A 13,605-nucleotide genomic window follows, 5' to 3' on the forward strand; every position below is an offset into this window, starting at 1 on the left:
AGGCACTGAAAATGTCTCCATGGAGCTTCCACCTCAGGTGCTAAAATTAGCTTGGCCTCAGATGGGCAAAGCATCGGCTCCAGACGGGGGTTGTTGGGTGTATCTCAGTCGGGGCGCATGCAGGAATCTATCTCTTTGTCTCCCCTCCTCTCACTTGCAGAAAGGAAAAAAAGAGAAAAGGAGGGAGAGAGGGAGGGAGGTAGGGAGGGAGGGAGGGAGGGAAGGAAGGAAGGAAGGAAGGAAGGGGGGAACGGGGGAAGAAGGAAGGAAGGAAGGAAGGAGGGAGGGAGGGAGGGAGGGACGGAAGGAGGGAGGGAGGGAGGGAGGGAGGGAAGGTGGACGGAAGGAAGGAAGGAAGGAAGGGGGGAAGGAAGGAAGGAAGGAAGGGAGGGAGGGAGGGAGGGAAGGGGGGAAGGAAGGAAGGAAGGAAGGAAGGAAGAAGGAAGGGAGGGAGGGAGGGAGGGAGGGAAGGGAGGAAGGAAGGAAGGAAGGAAGGAGGGAAGGAAGGAAGGGACTCACGTGTCCTCAGGGAAGGAAGCCATCCTGATGCACTCACCGGATGCAGTGACAACTGGGAAGCGAGAACTCGAGTTCCTGGCAGGGATGGTCACCGCCGAGACAGGACGGTTCTGAGCCCTGGCCCGATGGCGCCCCCCCCTCCATGTGGACTCTGCCATCCACCTTCCCGTTTGCCTCTCCTCTCTCCTTCCCCACCGTGCCGGGACCAGTACTGAGTGGGTGCCTGTCTCCCCATCATTGACGTGAACTTATTTGCTGAACAGCTTCCTGGGAGAATTACTGGGACGGAGGCTTGGTCATCCTTCGCAGCGCTCCCTTGGACGTGAGAGCCAGGCTCACGCGGAAGTGTTAGGTGACAGAGAAACTGAGCTTGTCTGGCAGCTGCCCCGGGAACAGCTCGGGGTGTCACCACGGAATCAGGGATGTCAGGGGCCAGCAGGACGGGGCGTGGAGAGGCCACTGTGCTCTCCAACGTCCACTTCCAGTCAGCGGGGCGAAGAGCCCCCTTGGAGACAAGCACTAATCCGAAGAGAGCCGCTCAAGTTTATTTAAATAAATAAATTCACTTAACTGGTTGGTCATTTGTTGCCATGAGGCCCTGACAATTCTGGCCATGTGGGCGACCCGCTGTCGTCAAGATATGTCTAAAACAGGGTCCAGACCGGGGACTTTTATTACTTTCTCAACTCGCAAGAGGACACGTGTTTCACAACAAGACCAAAGACGCACGCACACGAAAGTCACTACGTCACACCTGCCCTTTCTGCGGGATTCATTGCCTCTCCCGGCCCCTCCCTCCATTCTCCGCTCTCCTCCGAATTCTCCCCCCCCCCACCTTCTCTCCCACCTCCTCCCCCATTCCACTCAGTTTTGGGAGGTACAATGAGGACCCACTACAAAGTAGATTTCACAACTCACAAACAGGCTGCTACCCATGATCTGAGACCACTTCACATATCGTGGAGTCAGGGTCCCTAAAAATCCTTCCGTATGTTCTGTGAGTGAAAGGCAAAAAGAGAGTTTGCTGATGTGAGTTGACACTGGCTAAGGCATATATGATATTAACAAAAGCTCAAAGCCCTTAAATAAAAAAATGAAAAAAAACATTCTGAAGAAATAGCCAACATTCACATCTTGACACTGAAGGGATGTGAGTGGCCACTGGGCAGAGACAGATGACAGCATCATGAGTCCCAGACCACCCTCCGAGGCCGGGTGAGGACAGGTCTTTTACCAGAACACCCACGTGAGTGTGAACGGGCTGGGCAGCGCTAGCTGGTGTATAAATACGGCGACCCGGCCACAACTCATCGTCCCCGAGATCTGTCTGCACGCCTCCCTTCTTCAATGACATGACAGACTATCTCATCAGAACTTAAATGTTCTTGCTAATGGACTATCCACTCTGTAAACCAGTAAATGAAGAAGGAAAAAGAAAAAAGTTTACCCTTATTCTTTCTGTCATCTACAGAACAGCACTTGAATCGTTCTATTAAATTATTAACTAACTCTTAGATAACGCTACCCATGTGTACGGCCGCTTTTAAATTGCTTTCCCACATCCTATATAGACGATCCCCAGTTAATTAGGGCAGAGATGGTCACGGAAAACACGTGTGGTCCTGTTTCTTCATCTCTCTCCTCCTTCCCGCACACACCTACCTTTTTTTATTTTATTTTATTTTTTGACACGTGATGACTTTCTACGCTAACCAGTGCCAGAAGTTGTGGGAAACAAACCCTCCTAGAATCTTTCAGGCCAGTGGGAGGAAGAGGGACCCAAAAGCCATTGAAATGAGCCCTGTGCACCAGGACGTGAGTGCCTCGGACACCACCCAGCACTCCGGACTCGGGAGAGAAAGGTCCTCATGCCTGGCTTCACGGAGGAGGCAGGACTTAAGAAGGGCCTCTCAGGATGCGGAAGGAAGGTTTGGGGGGGGGGTTCTGAGAAGAGAAAACTTCCTAAGCTTCCTAAGCACTCATCAAACGTAAGCCTCAGGTCGTCTGAGCGGCCGCACCCGCGGGGGAGGCGTGGGGGTCAGCGCCAGCTCAGGAAGGCGCTGACTTTCTGTTGCTATTTTTAGTGGATGAGGTGTTGGTACATCATTACCTCACCGGTACCTCTGCCACCATGTGGCAGACCTTACTGCCGAAAAAAGAAAGCTGTTCTTCATTTTCCTAGAGAATGGAAAAGAGAAGCATTGGCGATTCCCTTGTAAGAAAAGGAGCTGTAATGGGACAGCCTGGCTTGGTGAGGCCCACGGGACGGAGGGGGGGGAGGCCCACGGGACGGAGCGGGGTGGGGGGAGGCCCACGGGACGGAGAGGGGTGGGGGGAGGCCCACGGGACGCAGCGGGGTGGGGGGAGGCCCACGGGAGGGAGAGGGGTGGGGGGAGGCCCACGGGAGGGAGAGGGGTGGGGGGAGGCCCACGGGACGGAGCGGGGTGGGGGGAGGCCCACGGGACGCAGCGGGGTGGGGGGAGGCCCACGGGAGGGAGAGGGGTGGGGGGAGGCCCACGGGACGGAGCGGGGGGTGGGGGGAGGCCCACGGGGACGGAGCGGGGTGGGGGGGAGGCCCACGGGAGGGAGAGGGGTGGGGGGAGGCCCACGGGACGCAGCGGGGGAGGGGGGAGGCCCACGGGATGGAGAGGGGGTAGGGGGAGGCCCACGGGACGCAGCGGGGTGGGGGGAGGCCCACGGGACGGAGAGGGGGTGGGGGGAGGCCCACGGGACGCAGCGGGGTGGGGGGAGGCCCACAGGACGGAGAGGGGGTGGAGGGAGGCCCACGGGACGGAGAGGGGGTGGGGGGAGGCCCACGGGAGGGAGAGGGGTGGGGGGAGGCCCACGGGAGGGAGCGGGGTGGGGGGAGGCCCACGGGATGGAGTGGGGTGGGGGAGGCCCACGGGACGCAGCGGGGGAGGGGGGAGGCCCACGGGACGCAGCGGGGTGGGGGGAGGCCTTCGGGACGGAGAGGGGGTGGGGGGAGGCCCACGGGACGGAGCGGGGGGGGGAGGCCCACGGGACGGAGTGGGGTGAGGGGACCCACGGGACGGAGAGGGGGTGGGGGAGGCCCACGGACGGAGAGGGGTGGGGGAAGGCCCACGGGACAGAGACGGGTGGGGGAGGCCCACGGGACGGAGCGGGGTGGGGGGACCCACGGGACGGAGAGGGGGTGGGGGAGGCCCACGGACGGAGAGGGGTGGGGGGAGGCCCATGGGACGGAGAGGGGTGGGGGAGGCCCACGGACGGAGGTGGGGGGAGGCCCACGGGACGGAGAGGGGTGGGGGAGGCCCACGGGACGGAGCGGGGTGGGGGGAGGCCCACGGACGGAGAGGGTGGGGGGAAGCCTACAGGATAGAGCGGGGTGAGGGGAGGTCCACAGGATGGGGCAGGGGGTCATCTTCGCCTCATGCACAGGCTGGCCTCCTGCTTTCTTCTGGAACCAGACCCTTCCCCATCTGCAGGACGAAAGCCCTGTCCTGGGGTATTGGTGGCTGGGCTAGCAAGCAGACAGTTTTTTCCCCTCTGCCCTGAGATCACCAGGGTCTGACCCGGAGCCGTGGTCCTCCCAGTCATCTGGGGGGAAGAAGGAGGGAGGAGGAGATGCCATGTTCCCACGACTCTACCAGTGACTTGGCCTCGAGGCCACGCCACACCCCACGGTCTTCCTGAAAACCCCCTTCCGCTCTGGCTCCTCTCTGGGGCGAGGAGAGCTGGTGGGGGGTGGTGGGCCTGGTGTCCATCAAGAGGGGGTCTTGTAGAAGTTCGCCTTAACCTCAGTCTGTAAGACCTCCTATGCAACCTGGGTCTCCGGGAAGCCCCGTTAAAGGGGCAGTTTGATCACTCCCTCACCTGTGCATCCCGCAGCTGTTTACGGAACACGGAAAACTTGCCAGGCTCTGTCTCTGCTCACGGCGGCGGGCACACCGGGGAAGTGCAGAGAGGGCTCTGCCCTCATCAAGAGCATATTCTCAAGGAAAGAGGCAGACTGCAGGGGGGTAAGTAAATTATGAACAGCTGGGCAGTGCGCTGTCCTGAGTTGAACGCCACACCGCAGCCGCCTCCAGAGGGTGCTCCCCCGCCCCCACCCCGGGCGACCAGCATCACCTACGGGCCAAGCACTCACTTGGGTGGAAACGCACAGCAGAGGGCACACTGAGTGATCCGTGTTGTTTTCTTTCCTCAGAAGGAAGTCTGGCTTCCCTTCAAGGCTCAGCAGGTGAGTGGAGTGTTCCCAGAGTCACTCTCACTGACTTCATAACAGCCTGTCACCGGCCACATTGCGGTCCCACCTTGCCATTCTAACCCATTGCGTTTCAGACAAGCCAACAGCAGTGGCCTCAGAAGTCTGAAAAGCAGATAAAGACCAGACAACAGAGCCTGGCAGGAACGGGTTGGGGGAAAGCATGCCCTGACAGGGGACCTGGGACAGGCTACATTAACACCCTGTCAGCGGGCAAGTGGCTTTCCTCATACGTTACCACAAATTCTCTTCTGCATGGACTTTAGACACGCGTAACGAAATTGAAACGCCTTATACTCTGTCAGTCATTGGATGTGATACGTGTTGGTTATCATTTTAATCATGTCAGTGAATCCCTGGGCTTTGGACCCAATCTCAGTGATTTGGGACGGGGTCACCGAAAGCTCATGACTCTGCATGGAGCCGGGGTTGGAACCATGTCATCTTTTGTTAAACGTCAAGATGAGGCTGTGACTACAGAGTGTTCCGATTAGCTTCACGTGAGGGGGAAGCATAGCTCCACACAGCCCCATGCCCAGGCGGGTTGAGAGATTGGCCTTGAATAGCACAATATTATATCCTGGGAAGACCCCAAAGACCCATCGGGAGCCCTGAAAATATCCCAGGACCTCAGACCTCATCATGGGCTCGTCTGAGTCTGGCGACCCCTTCCACCCCTGCTTGCTCAGGTCCACGCTGCCTGCACCCAGACGGGAGACCCCAGACGGGAGACCCCAGACCTCCACTGGTTTCTGTCTGCAAAGGGAAGGTTTAAGAATGTGGTAAACTCACTCAAGAATTGGAGGGACGTGGGGGGTACAACCTATCCCACACGCCAAAGTAACACACACAGTCACTGCTGGGTTTGACTCCTTATCCACCACTTAGCTAGTAGGGTTCCCCTTCCGAGAGCCGCACCACCACCCTCCTCCTGCCCACTGCCCCTCACAATCTCTTTTCTTTACACTCGGCCACTTCTTTCCCACTAGAGCAACCAAAGCCCCTGCAGCGGGAGCCCCAGGGAAGATGGCTCCCTTCACGAGATCTCCTGGCGCCAGATGTCAGGGTAATGGACCGTCTTCCACCCCCTAGAGCACCTGTCAGTTAAACAGGAGTCTTATTATTTTAGGAAGGGGTGTGGCAGAAAACCCCATTTGCCCCTATCTCCTTCTCCTTCTCAGTTAGCCTGGGCATGCCCCAAATAAGACAGGCAGGTGATGGTCATGTTGCCTATCTTGTGTGTGTGGGGAAAAAAACACTAAAACCTCAACAAGGCTCTAGGATCATTTAGGAACGAGAACAGAACTCTCCTGGCTGTACCCCTCTTCTGGAAAGGAAGCTGTGGGTCTTCCTCAGCAGAGGTTCCCGGACAGCGTACCCTTTCAGCAAACAGCAGGAAAGAGATCAATGTTATGAACAGACGTCACCTCCAGAGCTTACGCACTCTTCTTTCATCGCCCAGTGACATCTCATCATACTCCCACGACCTCCACCTTCAGGGTCCGCGAAGCAAGCAGAGTACCCCACTGACATCAACAAGGACCACCCTCACGCACGTGGCAGAGAGGCAAATTGTCACTGTGAATCAAAATTACGTATGGGTTTTTACCAAGCAGAACAAGAGCCAGCCCCTGGGCTGGGGAAGGGTGCGGGAAAGCAATCAGAGATGCTTCTCCTAAACACGACGTTTATCATTGCCAGACAGATGTATTTATAGAAAATCAAACATCTTCATTGAAGGGCTCCGATGACTGATGCAGAACAGGTGATTTTTTTCAAAATGGTGGGTAGGGTTTATGTTTAAAATAGAAGAAATGAGTGTTTATGTCCCCTAAAAGGCATGTGCAAGAATATCCCATTAGTAATGGCCCCCAAATTGAAAGTTTCATTAGTAATGGCCCCCAGATTGAAACAACCCCAATGTCCATCGATATGAAAAGACAAATAAATGGCGAAATATTGGTACACTACTTAGCACTCAAAAACAAAACAAAACATCTGCAGCAACACAGGTGAATCCACAGACATAAGGTTGAAGAAAAGAACCCAGACACAAGAGCAGGTATTGTTCAAGACCACCTTTGCGAGCCAAAAAGCGGGCAGAACAAATCAATAGCCAGATTGGTCAGAAGAGTGAGAAGTGGTGGCCTCTGACAAGGGGTCAGCTTGGGGCAGAGCTCGGGGAGCCTGGTAGAGTGTTCTGGAAATGCCCTATGTCTTCACCTGAATGGGCACTATGTCAACATCAATTACACTGTCCACCTCCCACGTACCTAGGCTGTCCACCGAGGAAGGTCAACTTTCTAGAAATGTCACAGCTCCACTAAAAATGAAAACGTCGGCATGGAAGCAAAATCCACAGTTATATAGTTAATGAGTTGACTTTTATTATAGACGGTAGCATTCAACATGTTATATTTTGAGGCAGAGACTTGTCCCTGGCAGAGCAGTGCCTGTTCAGAATAGGTTTGTGCTTCTCTTTCTTGATTTTTTAGAGAGAGAGGAGTGAGAGAGAGAGAGACAGAGAGAGAGAGAAGGGGGAGGAGCAGGAAGCATCAACTCCCATATGTGCCTTGACCAGGCAAGCCCAAGGTTTCGAACCGGCGACCTCAGTGTTCCAGGTCAACGCTTTATCCCACTGCGCCACCACAGGTCAGGCCGTGCTTCTCTTTCTAATGGAGAAGCCTGGTAGATACCAGCTTCACTAGTTGATCAAGCTCCACCTCACTAATGATGGGACCAGCTGACATCACGGTATCACCTGGGTGGTATCCTAGTCCAAAACATTTAAACCTGAATCTCATCATGAGGGAATATTTGATGAATCAAAATTAGGAATATCCGAACGTGATGAATAAGCAATTGGCATCATTTACATCCCCCCCCCCAAAAAAAAGCATCTTAACAGAAACGAGGGTGAAAACTAGAAGACGAAACAATATAGAACAATTAGAATGATGGGGAAAGGGGAGATGGAGGCGAAATTCAGAGAACCTAGGGGGCTCAAAGACGAGGGTTCCCGCGAGAGTGTGACGGGGGGGGGGGGGAGGAGAGTTCCCGCGAGAGTGTGACGGGGGGAGGGGGTGAGGAGGAAGGAGGGTTCTCGCGAGAGTGTGACGGGGGGGGGGGGGGGGAGGTTCTCGCGAGAGTGTGACGGGGGGGGGGTTCTCATGAGAGTGTGACGGGGGGGGGAGGGTTCTCGCAAGAGTGTGACGGGGGGAAGGAGGGTTCAATGGTGCAGTTCGGTCAAGAGCAACTCATGAAATATCTTGCAATTAAAGCCAAGTCTCTAAGTAAATAAGAATTCCTTTGATCTGGTCTAAGATCAATACCTATAATTATTGGGTGTTTTCTTCAGAGACCCTTGCCACACTGTCCTCCCCACTCACGTCCTCTTCACAACCAACTTCCAACGTCCTAACACGATCATATCCACGTGCAAAGGCACGAAGAAAAGGAGACGCAAAGCAAAACAGAAATTGTGTCCGGCGTGGTCTGTATTTTCACACCAGATTTCCCTCCGCTGTAAGGACAAAACTGTCGTTGTAAGTTTAAGAGTCTGCAAATATCTTCCATCAGCGCAGTTCTGAACACGTGTCGGACACAGAGCCAGCTGGCGCCGCCAAGAGGACCGACTCTGACCACGATTTCACACACACATACACACGCATGTCAAATAACTTCAAAGAAATCCAAAAGAAAAAAAAAATGTTCAGCCCAAACTGGGACAGTCCACTTAATTTTCTTCTTCTACCCAGGTAAATAGAATAGGACGGAGCCCTCATGGTCAAGGGGAAGCCCAAACCATCCGTATGTGCTCACACTGACCCGTGGAGGATCTTGCTTCCACCCCATAAGGAATATCCGGAAGAGAAACTACTAACAAACAGGAGCCGTCACAACACAATAACCAGGAAACGTCCGCAGAGGACCAGAAGGGAACACCTACCAGCCGTGACCGGGGACTCTGTGCGCCCTGGCCTAGACAGACCACGGCGAGGGCAAGAAAAAGACACTGGGTTTTTGTTCTTGTGTTGGAAGTTTCTGCCACGCTCTCTCCAGGCAGCCGGTACGCACCAGCTATTTAAAACGTTAGATCAAGTCAACCTGCTGACAGTCGGTCTTAATCAATGACTATCATTAAAACTTCATTTCCAATTGCCTTAATTTAATACATGCTATCGTGCACTGCCGATGGTTGCAATGAACAAACACAGCTTCCCAGGTCTTTGGAAGGTAAAAGAAACCCCTTCTGAGAGTCAAGGTCAGAAGCAAGACTGATGGAAATACTTTTCTCTCTGCTTCGGGGGTGCCTAGTGTCAAGTTTGGTTGAGGGACCCAAAGGAGAAACAACAATATTACTGAGTTTGGGGAGGGGAGGATGGGGGTGGAGGAGACCCTGCTTCCTAACTGTGTGAGTTCCTTCTGCATTTCTGTGCCGGTGCCCCACCACCTGCCACTCACAGATGGGTTTCCTCCTGACCTCGGCATCACCCCATGACCTCTCATCATCCTCCTGGGGCCATGTCTGCACCAGCTCAGGCACATGCCGTGGCCACCAGTCCCAGAGAGATCCATCCACAATAATATGGTAGTGGAGTGTTCACACGCTTAATGGCAATTATTGAGTAGCATGTTTCTCTGCCAAAGACGAAGGATACAGCAAAATCATTAGGCGTTTCCAAGCTCTGAAACAAAGCCAATCTGTACAAGAAGTCCCTTCCAAATTTTTATAATCTCTGAATAATATGGATATAGGTACTGACTATGGCCTATTCAGACTTGCAAAATATCTTTGGCCAGCTCCTATCACTCTAGGGAATATGGACATAATTAGCCACTGTTAGGACAGGACATCCCCAGCATAGCTTTTGAAATTCAAATACCACACCATTACACACACACACACACACACACACACACACACACACACATACACACACAAAGGAGAGAAATGTTTGTTAAATACAATTTACATAACTGGCATCCACGCATGCATTTATTATTAAAATGGCATAAAAGGTATCCAGGTTTTTGTTTACCACGATGATGATGTCACTTCCCATAGACGTCACTAGTTGCTTAAGCAAATGAGCAGGGGAGGTGCCCTGAGAGTAACCCTCAGGTCACAGCCAAACGCTGAGGACAGAGCAGACAAATTAGACGTCCATGCCGTGATGCTCCCAAATTGTCCTCCCCAAAGATGGAAAAATACCAGTCACCCAGATAAAGTCATTCACAGTATTTGAATTTCTTACCAAACGCCAACTCTCCAGTGAAATTCAATGGAGAAAGGCCCCGCCTCTTGCTCCAGGATCACAGCTGAGCGAAGGAGAGCCAGCCCCTGGGCCGTCAGTCATTGAGACACAACCTCTTCCGAGGTAAGCAGGCAGGCAGCCTCACGCTCCTGCGTAGCTAATAAATCCAAACCGGCTGTCCAGGGAGGGCCCCGACCAAACCTCTGCTGCACAATGTACGCAGCCGTGCACAGGCTCCCCGTGGACACCGAGAGTCGTGTTGTATTGGCAGGAAGGACTTCTGTGACTTCATGAGTCTCATGACGTCAAGGGAGAAGGGCCATGGACTCCATTTTGGAGACACATGCCCATGTCTCCTGGTGGCTCTGCTCTGAGCCACACCTGCCACCAACCAACCAACCAACCGAGACCACAAGGCTCAGTTCTGCACCTGAGACACTCCCACGCCCGGGTCCGGGTCAAGGCCCCCACACCTCCTGTCACCTCCTTTCCACAGTTTAACCAACAGCACAGTGCTTGCATCCTGTGTATTTTAACCACAGCCTCCTGAAAAAAAGCTGTAGCTTCCCTGGTTCATTCGGGCCTACTTTGGAGCAAATCTAGAATGCTTTCAGCAAAATAAAAAAAAGTGTCCTGTTCAGGCGTCTTTCCTGTGGAAATCAGACATGCAAGCATGACTTTTGTTTCCAGAGGAAATTGTCCATCTTCCCTGGGTCACTGGTGTGATGCCAGGCACCCAGGGAGCACCCACGACTTCCACTCATCCCTCCCTGCCCTCACAGCACACCCCCGACCGGCTCCCAAGCTCACCTCCAACTTCAGGACCATGCACACACCAGAGCAGTGAGCATGACGCAACCCTGAACCTCCCTGGCTGGGAGAAGCCTGAGAGAGGGCAGCCTCCCTCCCTGCGGTCCCCTGAGGGGCACCAGCGCCAGGGGGGACAGCTCCAGCACCCCACCCTCCAGGCCCAGGCGCCCTGCACGCAGACGTCAGTGCAGGCTGGGCATCCACAGGACAGTTTGTCACACCAATGCCCGTGACAACAAGGGAGGCAGAGGACAGGCGCTGCTCGGCCATCCCAGCGCCCACCTCCTGGCCTCCTCCGGCCTCTTGTCCACCCCACCCCACCCCACCCCCCACACACGCTCTCTCCCCACATGGCACCCAGTGCACCCAGATGTGGGTCTCCGGCAACCAGCTTCACCAGCATATCCCCGCCCCCCCACCACCACCACCCATTTCCTGAAGACACATGTAAAATCCCATTCCTGGGGGGAAAACTCTACCCAAGTTGCCTTGACACGGGGAGCTGTGGCGAAGGTGGGTTGGAGCATTCCGGCAGAGGATCTCAACTCCTCGGTGCTCCCCTGCCCTCCTCTCCTCCTGCTCCCCTCCCCCTACCTGGCTCCTGGCTGCCGCGTCCCCCAGGCCAGGCAGTGGGCTCCTCCTCTGGGAGCGGGGACTCTCCTCCACCTCCTCCACCCTCCAGGGCTTTGCGTTTCTTCGACATCTCTGTCCAGGGCCGGGCCTCGGAGGTGGGGGGGGGGGTTTCTTTCCCTACTCCCCAGTCCTCCCCCCTCGGATAGGCGCGTGAAGGTGGGGTTAGGTGGAGGGGGGGAGAGAGAGAAAGAGGCCCGAGGAGAGAGGGGAGGGGAGGAGAGATGGGGAGGGCGATGAATGGGAAGGGATTGCTGCTTCAAGAGGGGAAGGCACTTTGAAGAGGCAGGAGAGGCAGGAGGAGGCAGGGACAGGCGGGCGGTGCAGAGACCCTGGAGCAGTTCATCAGTGCCTCCGTCTAGGGGCTGTGTGCCTGCTCCCGCTCTCTCCCTCTCCCTCCCTCTCTCCCTCTCTCTCTCTTTCCTCCTTTCTCTTTTCTTTCCCCTGGAAGGGTGAGCTGAGAGGGAAGGAGAAATCAAACACCAGAGAGAGGAGTCTCCTCCGGCCCTTCAGCTGGCTCCTTTCTGATTTGGGAGGGGGTGGGCTGGGGATGCTAGAGAGAGATATATATATATATGTATCATAGATATACATATATATTTATATTTATCAGGACTCCTGGCCCTGTCTATGCAGGAGGGGTGTCTCTGAGGGTGGGGCAGTGTTTGTGGTGTTTTGGAGAGGATGTTTAATGAATTGCCAAGAAAATTGAGTAGAAAGAAGAAAATAAAATGCTGAGGAATGCAATCTAGTGATGCCCTCCGGTGCAAGGGGCTCGGGACCCCCTCCTCTCCTATGACCTCACCTGAGCTCTGGCGGAGGGGCTGGGGAGGTGGAGGTGAAGAGGGGGGGGACAGAGGCCAGTAGCAGCAGAGGTGAGGGGTGGAGCGAGGGGGAAGAGGGATCTTGTCCCCATTGGGAACCAGGAGGGAAGCTGGGCGCCGGAGGAGGGTGCAGGGGACAGCAGCCCTTCTCTCGGTCGCCTCGGGAGGCACCTGCCGGTCTCGCGGCACCGAGGCTGCGGTCTGCAGCTGGACCGCCGGCGCAGCGCAGGGAACCAGGAGCAGGGGAACTCAGCCTAGCCTCCAGGCAGTCACGCGGGCACTGGGGTTGGGCGCTGCTTTGCCTCCTTCGCAACCCTGTCCGTTTTCTCTCTTTATAAACTCAGGTTTATTCTTTCTCACTTCCACTCAACACTCCTCCTCCCAAAACAGTCCTGTCCCCGAACCACACACACACACACACACACACACACACACACACACACGCACACATTTTCTTACTGCCAAAAAGGATGGAGGGAAACGATGGAAAGTTGTTTTGTTTCTTTTTTCAAGTAGGATAAGGGTTGGAATCAAGTTTTTCTGGACTCTCAGGGGTTAAATAATAGGTAAAAGGAACTAGCAACTTACGCCGAAGTATGCTGACGCGCACATCTGCCCTCCGCTCCATTCAAGTTCATACATTTAAAAAAGAGAGTCGCGGCGGCGGAAAGACCAGGCGGCCGGGGACACGGTGGGTCCGGGGCTCCATGGAGGACTGCGCCAAACAAGTTGCCCAGCGAGGCCGGTCGCCCAAGTTCGGGACCCCTCCGGGGACGCTCGCTTCTGCCCGCTCAGCAGGCACATTCCAAAGGCTGCGGGCGCTCTGGACCTCGGGCCGGTCTTCTCGGAAAGCGGGGAGCCAGCCCTGGCCGCTGTGTGGCATTCCTCCTTGCCATCGGGGGGTCTCCCGGACAGACAGCCGCGCTGAGCGCTCTGGGCGCCCACGGAGACCGGTCCGTTTCAGCTCGTCCTCCCTGCGGCCGCAACTTTGGACCGGCACCCCTAGGGAACATGAGTGCGAGTGTGTGTGTGTGTGCGCGCGCGTGTGCGTGGGTGCGTGTGCGCGCGTGGGTGCCAGGCTGTGTGCCCGCGCGCACTGGGCACCGGGTGCCTGTACTCTCAGAAACGACTCTTCCCTGGCTGCCTGGAACTTGGAGAGTTTTCCTTTAAGCCGGCGCGGCTGCCCGGACACCCCCCGCGTCCAACAGGAGGCGATGACGTCTGTAGCCTCGTTGCCAGACAGGCCCCCGGCTGCCGCTGCTGTTCACTGACAGGAGCGGGTGCTCCGACGTCAGCAGCCGGACCTTTGGCAAGGCTGCTC

The 13,605-nt window shown here is 55.6% G+C and overlaps 1 protein-coding gene across 1 annotated transcript in view; it reads right to left on the reverse strand.

Annotated features, from left to right (window-relative positions):
- PDE10A (phosphodiesterase 10A) overlaps positions 1 to 13,301 on the reverse strand; it is a 415,008-nt gene extending 401,707 nt beyond the window's left edge. The window contains exon 1 of the mRNA XM_066372810.1: positions 12,873 to 13,301. Within this exon, the coding sequence (XP_066228907.1) occupies positions 12,873 to 12,912 (40 nt within the window). The 5' untranslated portion in view covers positions 12,913 to 13,301. The remainder of the gene's footprint in view (positions 1 to 12,872) is intronic.
- Between the last annotated feature and the right edge of the window lie 304 nt (positions 13,302 to 13,605).

Source organism: Saccopteryx leptura, chromosome 3 (assembly GCF_036850995.1).
Source record: "Saccopteryx leptura isolate mSacLep1 chromosome 3, mSacLep1_pri_phased_curated, whole genome shotgun sequence".
In the NCBI taxonomy this organism is placed as follows: Eukaryota; Metazoa; Chordata; class Mammalia; order Chiroptera; family Emballonuridae; genus Saccopteryx; species Saccopteryx leptura.